The sequence below is a fragment of the Ovis canadensis genome, chromosome 8 (genome assembly GCF_042477335.2).
Source record: "Ovis canadensis isolate MfBH-ARS-UI-01 breed Bighorn chromosome 8, ARS-UI_OviCan_v2, whole genome shotgun sequence".
In the NCBI taxonomy this organism is placed as follows: domain Eukaryota; kingdom Metazoa; phylum Chordata; class Mammalia; order Artiodactyla; family Bovidae; genus Ovis; species Ovis canadensis.
Window position 1 is genome coordinate 79,792,858 of NC_091252.1, and position 13,252 is coordinate 79,806,109.

At 38.4% G+C, this 13,252-nt stretch overlaps 1 protein-coding gene across 13 annotated transcripts in view; it reads left to right on the forward strand.

Annotated features, from left to right (window-relative positions):
• Positions 1–13,252, forward strand: part of UTRN (utrophin) — a 555,792-nt gene that overhangs the window by 101,912 nt on the left and 440,628 nt on the right. For all 13 annotated transcript variants that reach the window (XM_069598624.1, XM_069598629.1, XM_069598632.1 and 10 more), the window contains one exon: positions 9,188–9,249. In XM_069598624.1, coding sequence (XP_069454725.1) covers positions 9,188–9,249 — 62 coding nt within the window. The remainder of the gene's footprint in view (positions 1–9,187; positions 9,250–13,252) is intronic.

The window sequence follows — 13,252 nt, forward strand, 5'->3', positions numbered from 1 at the left end:
CAATTTGGTCATGCCCAACTGTAAATTTCTGCTTAATTTTTACTCAGTAATACTAGCTCCATTCATTAAACAGTCATTCTTAGCCACCAGGCTCAAAAAAAGTTCATGCAGCCTGTTTCATGGGCTTGGTGCTCTGTCCTTGAGGTTTTAGTTGCAAGAGATGCAGCAATATTCTAGACCTGTGCAATGCAGTGTGAAGGTTGTTGTGACTGGTCCAAGCGGAGACATGCTAAAGGTGTGAAATATACACTGAATTTCAAAGACAGTAAGAAAAAAGAATGTAAGATATCAATAGTTTTAAAAATATTGAATATATGTTGAAATGATACTATTTTGGATATATTGGATTAAATAACATTACTAAAATTATTTTTACCTCTTTTTTTTAAAATGTGGCTACTAAAAAATTTAAAATTAAGTGTCTTTCTGTTGCACAGTGCTGGTTTAGAGAAACAATTTAGTTAGAAATATAGACAGCACTGGATAACTAGGACCCTCCCAGCTCATGGCCGAGTACAGGGCCTTCTAGACTTGCTAGATTTCAGTTGTTTAATTGATGTTGGGATATGTCTGTAAAATATTTTGGCCAATTTACATGCTTTGAATAACACTAAATTCACTAGTGGGAGATTGTTTCCAACCTTCTAATTATGCCAGTTCTCAAGCCACAGAAAAAGTGCATTTCTCACATTCATTAAATTAATTAGCAAAGGCTCTGGTGTTAATGGAGACAAAGATAATTGATGCCTTTGTAGCAGCCACCTCTGGAGTTTAGCCTTTCTAATTAAATTAGAGCTCATCATCTCTGGAGTGTTATCTTGGGTTGGGACAACTGTGAGCAAGCCCCTAGAGTGGTTTGCACACTGGAATGTGTGTGTCCCTTTGTGGCCAACTTTTCCAAGTTGTTTAAGCCTCGTGAGGAGGCATCTTAGGTACCTGCTTTCTGCTTTCCCGTCTTTCCTTTTAGGATTCTCCTCCTATAGTTTTCAAGAGGAGGACATACTTCTTATCCTCCATCCATCTTACTGGGCTGCATTATTGTGAGGCTCCAAACACAGGGCAGTTTAGGAATGCAAAGCAAAGAACAGTTCCTTAAGAATTTTTAAAATAGTCAGTGACTTACTGTATCTGGGGCCAGGCTTTGTGCCTCTTTCTGTCCTCCCATCCATCCATCCATCCATCCATCCATTCATCCATCTGTTTATCCATCCACTCACCTTAGAATCAGAATTCTGGATTGAGTTGTTGCCCTGGAGTACATGTGAAAGTAGTTTTAATTTTTAAAAAATTTTTGAAATTTATTTATTTGACTGCACTGTGAGGCTTGCCGGATCCTAGTTCCCTAACCAGGGATTGAATCCAGGCCCTGGTAGTGAAAGCACTGAGTCCCAATTACTGGACCACAAGAGAATTCCCTGAAAGTGGTTTTTATTTTATTTCATTTTAATTTTTTAAGATTGTAGGTTCTTTATTACCGAATCTTTAAAATCCAAATGTGTCTTTAAATAGAAAACTAAAGTCAGACTTCCCACGTCAGAAATTATGTCTGATTTAGCTGATTAGTTTGACAATGAGGAGTTAGTTTTGCCAGTTAGGGAATAGAGGAGACATTTTTTATAATCAAATGATCTAGGTTTGCACCTTGTTAACAATGTGCTAGGACTTATGTCTGTTTATGTGTTTAAATTTACTATAAATATTAGTTGTCAACTTAAAAATGTGCCCGGGGATTCTTTTAGAGAATTTTCATGGAAACTTACTTGCAAGGATTTTCTACATCTTGAGATATATTTTTAGGAAATAGTTTTTTGAGGGTTCATAGACAGGGCAGGAGGAGAAGGGGACGACAGAGGATAAGATGGTTGAATGGCATCACCTACTCAATGAACATGAGTTTGGGTAGACTCCGGGAGTTGGTGATGGACAGGGAGGCCTGGCATGCTGTGGTTCATGGGGTCACAAAGAGTTGGACACAACTGAGCGACTGAACTGAGCTGAAGACAGTTTTTAGAACACAATAGATCTTTATTTAGCTGGAATAAAGTGAAGAATCAAAGTTTACAGAAAAATTTTTAATTAGTCTAACTTTTGTCAATCATTAAGAAAAAATTAGTTTTTTATCGATGACAGCGACTCATCATCTTTATAACTCATTCAGCTCCTCCTAAATAACCTCTCCTTATTCTGTGATATTTCCAGTGATTTTAATAAAACTCTCTTACTCTCAGGATAGAAGTCCAAAGTGAAGTGTTTTGTATGTAAAGTTTACAGTTTCTTTCTCCTTGTTCTTCTGCATTTGCAGCACATTTAATATGGTTATATCTAAGATGTAAAAAAGTTTTTCCAAAGCATACTTCCACAAAGAAGGTTAGAAACAATGCCAGGTACCTGTAGGACTTACAGACACTCTTCAGTTAAGATTAGCAGCTATAAAGAGTGAAAGTAGGAAAACATTCCCTCCTGTATTCCTGTGCATTCATTTGAAAAGCATGAGGAACTCATCAAGGAGAAAATAGGTAAGAGGTAAATACACTCTAGAATTAGAAGATGGACAGGAATCAATGGCTATATCAAATTCTGAAAATAATTATTTGGGGAATAAATTAATTGTTCTCCAATCTTGTATGGATTAAGTGCAAAAGAGCTGTCGCTGAATCCTAGCCGCTTTGTAGTAGCATACTTTTGAACTTGGGCTAGTTCGGAGTCTTCAGGAAATTTCAAAGTTTAGGGGATTTTGCTTGGTAATTTTTCAGTTTCCAAAATGTCTTTTTATGATCAGCATCATTAAGTCATTCAGTTCAATTCAGTTCAGTCACTCAGTCGTGTCCGACTCTTCGTGACCCCATGAATCGCAGCACGCCAGGCCTCCCTGTCCATCACCAATTCCTGGTTCACTCAAACTCATGTCCGTCGAGTCAGTGATGCCATCCAGCCATCTCATCCTCTGTCGTCCCCTTCTCCTCCTGCCCGCAATCCCTCCTAGCATCAGAGTCTTTTCCAATGAGTCAACTCTTTGCAAGAGGTGGCCAAAGTACTGGGGTGTCAGCTTTAGCATCATTCCCTCCAAAGAAATCCCAGGGTTGATCTCCTTCAGAATGGACTGGTTGGATCTCCCTGCAGTCCAAGGGACTCTCAAGAGTCTTCTCCAACACCACAGTTCAAAAGCACCAATTCTTTGGCACTCAGCTTTCTTCACAGTCCAACTCTCACATCCATACATGACCAATGGAAAAACCATAGCCTTGACTAGACAGACCTTTGTTGGCAAAGTAATGTCATTAAAGAAATGCAAATACAAATCATTACATACCACTTAACACTTACTAGGATGGCTGTAATAATAATAATTTTAAAAAAGAAAGTGTTAGTGAGGATGTAGAGAATTTGAAACCCATATGCATCGCTAGTGGAAGTATAAAATAATGCACCTGCTATGGAGAACGTTTCAGCAGTTCCTCAAAAATCTAAAGATAGAATTACCATATGACCCAGCAATTCCACTCCTAGGTGTATATCCAGGGGAACTGAAAGCAGGGATTGGAACAGACACTAATACACAGTTTTCATTGTGGCATTATTTACAATTGCTGAAAGATAGAAACAACCCAAGTGTCTATCAACAGACGAATGGGTAAAAAAATGTGGCATATACATGCAATGACTACTACATACTATGAATAGCCACAAAAAAGAAATGAGGTTCTGACACACGCTACAACATGGAGGAATCTTGAAAACATTATTCTAAGTGAAATAAGTCAGACACCAAGGGACAGATGATGTGTGAATTCATGTCTGTGAAATATTAAGGTGGCTTAAATGCATAGAATTAGAAAGTGGATTAGAAGTTACTGGAGCCTGGGCAAGTGGGGGAATGGGAGAAGTGTTGCTAAATGGTTACAGAATTTCTGTTCTGGTGGATGAAAAATTTTGGAAATAATGAGAATGGTTGCACAACATTGTAAATGAAATTGATGTTACCACATTGAGTACTTTAACATAATTAAAGTAGCAGATTTTATGTTATATGTATTCTACACAAAACATTGACATTTTAAAATACCAAAACTCATTAAATTGCATGCTTGAAATGGCTGACTTATATGGTATGTAAATTATATCTGCAGAAAGATATTTTTTAAAAAAGGCAATCTCTATGGAGAGGCCTTAAAAAACTAGGAATGAAACTACCCAGTGACCCAACGGTCCCACTACTGGACATGTATCCTGAGAAAACTATAGTTGAAAAAGGCACAGGTACCTCAGTGTTCACTGTAGCACTATTTTTCAGTAGTTAGGACATGAAAGCAACCTAGCTCTCTGTCAACAGATGAATCAGTAGAGAAGCTATGGTACATAGGTAATATTACTCAGCCATAAAAAAGGAACACATTTGAGTCAGTTCTAATGAGGTGGATGAACCTAGAGCCTACTATACAGAGTGAAGTAAGTCAGAAAGACAAATATATATTAAAGCATTTATATGGAATCTAGACAGATGGTACTGATGAATGTATTTGCAGGGCAGCATGAAAACAAAGGCATAGAGAAGAGACTTGTGGACAAGCGGGGTGAAGGGAGAAACCACACAATATTGTACAACAATTATCCTAAGTTTGTGTTTATATTATATACATACAGATAGACCTATGGAAATACAGAATTTTGTTTTATGGTTGTAATGTTGGATTATTATTATTTTTTTTTACAGAAACATTATAGATTAAGATTTAAATTGAGATTTGTTTCTAGGTTCTGCTAAAAGAATTTTTGATGTGCCCTTGAGCTGATGAAGTGAAAAAAAATTTTAGCTAGTTTCCTGGAAGATTTATCAGGCGGTTTTGTTGATGTTTCTTGCTTCACTTCTCTTACCCATCACAAAAATAAAATTCCAGCCTGGGCAGCGGCCCTTGGATCTGTGTGAGCTTGTCAAAAGCATTTTAAGAAGAGCGAAATATTTAGAGGAAGAATTTGGAAAATCAGCCTTAAGGGATTTAACACATTTTTCTTCTCCTAATTCAGTCCCGTGTTTGTCCCCCTAATGGAGAAAGGTCATTAATGGGTAAGATTTACTAAGCCAAAAAAGGCTTTCAAAAGTTAGATGTTTTCTCTAAAATTCAAATATAAAGAAAACACATGTTTGGAAACCTGAAAGAATAAATTTAACATGTAAATTATACTCACTTAATACACATATAAATAATCCAGTTATCTGTAAAGTTGTATTATCTGCTTACATATTTTTATTTTGGAAACATTAAAATAACTACTTGACTTGGAGAGTTGAACAAATTTGAGATTTGAAATTTGGTATAAATTTCTATGTATATAATGAAAACAACTGATCATAGTAGCGTGATTTAGGATTTTAGTTGTCATGCTACCAACTTTGCTAGCAAATTTCTGTCTCCCTGAAACACTGACTTGGGCCAAGCTTGTTAGCTTAATTTTTTGTGGTGTGGAGGGCAGTTCTATACTAGTAAGTGTTCCAAATTTGTTACATTAAAAAAAAAAATCTCATAATTGAAAAACTGCAGGCTAATTCCTATTCCTTTACTGAATTCATATCTGATAGAAAATAAGAGGTTTGTGTGTGTGTGTATGTCTGTATGTTGTGTGAAAAGGGAAATGTGAAATCAAGGCTTATTGAGATGTAAATCCCCCCTTTCCCCAGAAAAATGAATAAAGAAGAGTGTTTATAAAGTTTGGAGTATTTTTAAAAAGTTTGAATGCAAGACATTTTATCTTTTACAAGGCAGTACGTTATTTCTGATGGCTCAGGGGTGAAGAACCTGCCTGCCAATGCAGGGGACGTGGGTTTGATCCCTGGGTTGGAAAGATACCCTGGAGAAGGAAATGGTAACCCACTCCAGTACTCTCAACTGGGAAATCCCATGAACAGAGGAACCTGGTGGGCTGTAATCCATGGGGTCGCAAAAGAATTGGACATGACTTCACAACTAAACAACAATAACTTCTTTTCATATCATTTACTTAATTAGACATATATTCAGACTTTTATTTGAACCAAAGATAAAAACTATTATAGAAACACTAACTTCTAATTTTTACACACATCTCTGTATGATGGGAACCTATTTTTAAATAGTTGATCTTATTCTATATGTGATACAGCTGGAGGTTTTTAGTTATCTTTTGGGGGCTCCCCAGGTGGCACTAGTGATAAAGAACCTGCTTGCCAATGGAGGAGACTCAGGAGATGAGGGTTTGATCCCTGGGTCGGGAAGATCCCCTAAGGAAGGCATGGCAACCCATTTCAGTACTCTTGCCTGGAGAATCACATGGACAGAGGAGCCTGGTAAGCTGTAGTCCATGGGGTCGCAAAGACTCAGACACGATTGAAATGACTTAGTACCCACACAGTCATCATTTGAGAAGGTGACAGGTACTCATTTCTTTGTTTGCATTATTTCTGGAGAGGAACCCATATAGTATTTATTAGCTATTTTAATATATTTTTTGAAAGTAGGAAGATTAAATGCTCAGAAAAGAGGTTAAAAAATGTAGAAATGTAAAAAATAAAATAGAAATAAAATGTGAAATAAAATTTGCTTCTCAGAATTTCCCGAATTCCCAATAATTTGCTAAAAATTATTAAATTCAAGGAATTTTATGGAACTGAGAAAATGTAATACTTATGACCATTATATATATTTTTGTTCATAGCAAAATGATTGAATTTGCCATGTACTCTGAACACATATTTAAGATTAAATTCATATTAGTGGGCTGGTATAGCACTGTTCAGGCTGGTGTGTGTCTTACATACTGCATATAATCGCAGCTCTGTCTCTCTTCGATGTGATGGTCAAGGCTGGGACATTCAGAGTGTATCAGCAAGTCCTCTTGGTTAATAAATGGCTCATACGTGGCATTGATCAGATGGTAGAAAGCCTGAAATTGAGGCTGATGCTGACTGTGTTGTCCTTTGTGAAAGGCTGAGTCCTAGCTCGGCTGACAACACGAAGTTTCTTAGTTTTTTCATCCATTGCCCTCTTTGTGTTTCAGAGTCAGTCTCCAGTTACCTTTATGGATCTGTAGAAGGGCACTCTTTTCTGAAACTCTTGCTATATTTATTCCAGGAGTGACCTTTTAATTACAAGCTCTCCTTCCAGAACAGAATAAGGCCCAAAGATACCACTAACTTGGTGAAGTCGTGGTTGAACTTGTAATTATGCTATTAGAGATGAGTGAGGAGGTCTGGGTTGAAGGCAGCTCTTTGAAATTGATGCATTGAGCCTTCTCTGTTACTGTTTTACTGTCATCATGTGGGAAGCAGCCTGGCAGTATGGACAGTAGTGGAACAAGGTGTGTGTTTGTGTGTGTGTGTGTGTTCAGATAGTACCACAAGCTTTCTTCCAAATATTCCTTACATGGACAGTAGTGGAACAAGGGGTGTGTGTGTGTGTGTGTGTGTGTGTGTGTGTGTGTGTGCAGATAGTACCACAAGCTTTCTGCTTTATTCCAAATATTCCTTGCACAGCTTTTAGAACAACTCAGAGACTGTTAACATGCTCCTTTGTAGGATTTATGCCAACATTGACTGTTGCTCATTTTAACAGATAATTGAGGAGCAATTGAAGAGGGTATGATTAGAAGTAACAGAAAGGGTACCATGGATATTTTTGTCTTGTTCACACATATACTATAATAATAATTACAACTAGAATAACAACAAAGAGCTCAGTGCCAGCTCTTTGCCAAGTATTTCCACTTGTATCCACCAGCCCTCACAGTGCCTTGTAAGTGTTATTAACTCCCATTTTACATGACTTCCTTATACCTAACTAGATCACTTTGCCCATCTTCAAGAGGTTCAGGGTCCTTTAGATTTTTTAAGGTCAATTTTTATTTGTTTGACCTGGAAAATGAATTTGTAATTCAAGCCAACATTAGTCATTAAAAAACAAAAAAAACTCCTGTGGTTTCTCCGCTTGTAAAATGTGTAGATTCCTTTTTTTTTTTTTTTTAGGGAGGTTGTTTATTTTCAATTGGAGGATAATTGCTTTACAATATTGTGTTGGTTTCTGCCATGTAGTAACATGAATCAGCCATAGGTATATGTGTGTCCCCTCCCTCTTAAACCCCTTTCCCATCTCCCATCCCCTCCCACCCCTCTAGGTTGTCACAGAGCATAGGGTTTGAGCTCCCTGTGTCGTATAGTAAATTCCCACTGGCTCTCTGTTTTTCATATGGTAATGTACATGTTTTAATGCTACTCTCTCACTCAGTTCTCCCCACCCTGTGTCCACAAGTCTGTTCTCTCTGTCTGCATCTCCACTGCTGCCCTGCAGATAGGTTCATCAGTACCATTTTTCTAGATTCCATATATATGTGTTAATATATGATATTTGTCTTTCTCTTTCTGACTTACTTCACTCCATCTAATAGGCTCTAAGTTCATCCACCTCATTAGAACTAAGTCAGTTGCGTTCCTTTTTATGGCTGGGTAATATTCCGCTGTGTATATATACCACAACTTTTTAATCCCTTCATCTGTCTGTGGACATCTAGGTTGCTTCCATGTCCTAGCTATTGTAAATAGTGCTACAATGAACACTGAGGTACAGGTACCTTTTTCAGTTATGGTTTCCTCAGGGTATGTGCCCAATGGTGGGTGTAGATTGCTTTCAAAGATAAGACTGACGGATTACACAATTAGCTATAAACTTTACAGTAGTTTTTGTTCTATAGGAATTGTATGAGAAGGGGGGGAATCATGAGTTTCTTAGTTTTTTTGAAAAAAGAACTTCCATTTTTTTGTCTTGAACATGCTATAACATTTTTGGCATGCTGAAACTGTATTTAAACAAAATGCAACAGAAAGTCTATGTGTACATGTATATAATACTTTGAAAGCAAGGTCTTGATTCTTTTCTCATGAACATGGATTTAAGGGTTGGTGGCGATATGCTGAGATGTGGGGTGAGAAAGCCAGCTTCTCTGGAAAGGTGCCTGGGCCTCCCTCTGCTATGGATGTTTGTTAGCAGACTCCATACATATCGAATCCATCAGTCATCCCTTCATTAACTATGGATCATTGTGCCTCAGGAATTCTACTAATAGACAATGTAAAACTCTCCAGGATGGAGATAATCTTATTTAGCACCTGAGTAAAACTATAAACTCTAATATTTTCCCTTCTCTCTCCTTTTCCCTCCCACAGATGAACACAATGATGTACAGAAGAAAACCTTTACCAAATGGATAAATGCTCGATTTTCAAAGGTAATGGAGACTTTCAAAAACTTTGATGATTTGAATGCCTCATTCTGGTTGATAGAGTTTTGTTGGAGGTGCAGTGAATTTTCCCTAGGAAATGTGACCTAACAGAAATCTTCTGAGTATGCAGATACATTTATTTTTCCTTTACTCTCTATAATAAGTTTAAATGGAAATTCTGGTATAAAAAGTTCATGGTATAAACATTCATGGTAAAAAGCTCTGAATTTTATCTAACATTCTGTAGGGGCTTCCCAGGTGGCTTAGCAGTAAAGAATCTCCTTTCTAGTGCAGCAGATGCAAGAGACACGGGTTCAATCCCTGGGTCGGGAAGATACTCTGAGGAAGAAAATGGCAACCCACTCCAGCATTCATTCTTGCCTGGAGAATCCCATGGACAGAGGAGGCTGGCGGGCTGCAGTCCATGGGGTTGCAAAAGAGCCGGACACAATTTAGTGACTAAAAAAATAACAGCATTCTCTAGATATGAAGCTGCTAGCTTGCTGCTTTGGATTCTGTGGCTTCTTGGTGCATTTAGGAAATAATATCTCTTAGGGGAATTTTTGTGCTTACTTAGCTAAAAAGATGATGGTTTCATTTTTGCCTGGTTAAAATCAATTTGCTATCATTCAGGTAGCCTTTTCTACCTTGTGTAGTGTTTGGGGATTGTCATACTGATAGGTCTGGCTAATAATGTTTACTGCCCTGTGGTTCTTTTCTTTTGAACTTCCTGATTTATTTCCCCCAAATCTGTTCTTTCTCAGCATTTCTAACCACTTGGATCATAATCAAGTTTTGATTAATATTTTTTAGGAGCAAGAATGCTGAAGAGAGAAATTGATATTACTCTTTTTAAACTAGTTCTAATATAATTATTCATTGGTCATTTGAGTTGGAATTTTGTCTTCTAAATCTGAGATGGGAGAAGAATTTTCAGATTTTTTGATTATGCTGCTGCTGCTAAGTAGCTTCAGTCGTGTCTGACTCTGTGCGACCCCATAGACAGCAGCCCACCATTCCTCTGTCCCTGGGATTCTCCAGGCAAGAACACTGGAGTAGGTTGCCATTTCCTTCTCCAATGCATGAAAGTGAAAAGTGAAAGTGAAGTCGCTCAGTCGTGCCCGACTTGTAGCGACCCCACGGACTGCAGCCTACCAGGTTCCTCCATCCATGGGATTTTCTAGGCAAGAGTACTGGAGTGGGGTGCCATTGCCTTCTCCAGTTTTGATTATAGGACTATGCAAAAAGCTAAAGGCATCTCAGAGAAACCCTGTTTTGGGGTTTTTAATTTTAAAATTTCTTATTTTTCCACTTGAGAATGTTGCAAAGGTCAGAAAAATAAACATTGGCATTTCTTTGAGGCAAAATCAGAATGTTTTAAGATTACTTTGAGTTGCAGTGCAGTTTAAAAGTTGTTCCACGTCCCACTATTTACAGTTCATTATTTGATTGCAGTATATTTTTAGGTTTTCCAAGTTTTTGTTGAGGAATATTTTGTCTTGCTTCTGAGAATGTAAGGAATGTGAAAACCGCCTGACTTTGATAGAGGGTCAAGGAAGAGAATTACTCCATAATTGGTGGTTTTGTGTGTAGGATTACTCTGAAGCAGACAGAGGTGATTTTTGGTAAAATTTTATTTGTTTTGTTCAAGAGGTACAGTTAACGTCTGGGTGCTTTGGATTCAACATTATTCAAAACTTTTGAAGTAATCGTCTTCATGTGGACCAGATTCTGAGCAACATGGTTTTAGGAAGGAAGAGTCTATACAGGAGATATTTTATCGCAAGGGCCTCATGAGTGCTCAGTTGTGTGAGATTCTCTATTTTGATGATTAATGAGGTTAATATGGTCCTTTTCTAGACAGTGCAAGTTAGCAGACCTCATTTTTAGCAGCTTGAGTCATTGTGGAAGAATCACCTTAGAGCTGATTTTGAAGATTGATGTGAAAACTTTGTAGTGTTGATAGGCTTGCATTTAAGTAACATTTGAAACCAGGTGAATTACTTTGTTCCTGTTTGTGAGACTAGAGAGACCTAGATAGTACTGTAGGACACGAAAAGAGAAGTAGAGTAAAGATGACAGTTGAGCAAGAGTAACTGAAAATGTTGAAGCTTATCATTATTGCCATGAATCTGACCCAGACAAGACATTCCCTTAACAGCACATGATAGATCATTGAACTGGGGCATCACCCGGCAGACCCACGTCCTTTCCAGGTCCGTAGCCATTGCTGATACATGTCAGGTTAGACCCTTGAACCCAGTGCTGCCCAAGTACTCCACTCTGAGCTTTAAAAATATTCTCACTTCTGTTATTGTCCTGGGACTTCTTCTTCCCTGGATGGTTCTCAGTATTTACTGATCATGTGGGTCATATACCCCACCGAATTCTTTCAAGAAGTAACTCAGTATTTATCATGGGTCACTGATATCTTTGGGTGTCCCTGGTGGCTTAGACAGTAAAGAATCCTCCTGTAATGCTGGAGACCTGGGTTTGATCCCTGAGTCGGGAAGATCCCCTGGAGGAGGGCATGGCAACCCACTCTAGTATTCTTGCCTGGAGAATCCCATGGACAGAGGAGCCTGGTGGGCTACCGTCCATGGGGTTACAAAGAGTTGGATACGACTGAGCAATTAAGCACAACACAGCATTGATATCTTTAAAAAGATCTGAACACAAAGTCCAGTAGTACTAGAATAGTTTATTTAGTGAACTTGATATTTACATGTATACATTTATAATGTATTAAATGAAGACTTTAAGTCCCATGTAAATTCTTTGCCCCAGGAAGCTTGTAATTATTAGCAAGACAATGAAATGATTAAGTAACATTATCAGTTACAGTAAAAGGTCCAGTTATGTAGACTGACATGGAAGCTAAAACCTTATTATTGTTTTGAAGAACAATTTTTATTAAGACCACTATTAGGTTTTTTTTTTTTTCAAGAACAGGTTTTTTATTTTTATTTTTTATTATGGCTACTATTAAAAGATTTTTTGGAGAAAAAAATATCAAAGTAGAGCTGCCCCTGGAAACATTTCCTTTCCGATTACTTCTGATAAGAAGTCAAAGTCTAGAAGGAAATCTGGAGGAGCCTAGAACACAGTTATCAAAGGATTTATGATTATTTCGATACAAAGAGGAGAGCTCATAACTGTCACACTAAATTCCAAGCGCACTGTTTCCTTTCTTCTGGTTGTTTTAATTCTGTAAGTCGGGCCTCTTCCACACTGAGGATCAGAAAAGGGAATAAAAATTCTGAACTGGAAGATTTCCATAAACTCCCCACAGATTCTTGCTGAGTTTGGGATCGGGTTGTATTTGGGCGTGGTGTATCCGGAGGTTCAGTTCAGTTCAGTTCAGTTCAGTTGCTCAGTTGTCTGACTCTTTACGACGCCATGAATTGCAGCTTGCCAGGCCTCCCTGTCCATCACCAGCTTCCGGAGTTCACTCAAACTCACGTCCATCAGGTCGGTGATACCATCCAGCCATCTCGTCCTCTGTCGTCCCCTTCTCCTCCTGCCCCCAATCCCTCTCAGCATCAGAGTTTTTTCCAATGAGTCAACTCTTCGCATGAGGTGGCCAAAGTACTGGAGTTTCAGCTTCAGCATCATTCCTTCCAAAGAAATCCCAGGGCTGATCTCCTTCAGAATGGACTGGTTGGATCTCCTTGCAGTCCAAGGGACTCTCAAGAGTCTTCTCCAACACCACAGTTCAAAAGCATCAATTCTTTGGCGCTCAGCTTTCTTCACAGTCCAACTGTCACATCCATACATGCCTGGAAAAACCATAGCCTTGACTAGACGGACCTTTGTTGGCAAAGAATGTCTCTGCTTTTGAATATGCCATCTGCTGCTAAGTCACTTCAGTCATGTCTGACTATGCGACCCCATAGATGGCAGCTCGTCAGGCTCCCCTGTCCCTGGGATTCTCCAGGCAAGAACTCTGAAGTGGTTTGCCATTTCCTTCTCCAGTGCATGAAAGTGAAAAGTGAAAGTGAAGTCTCTC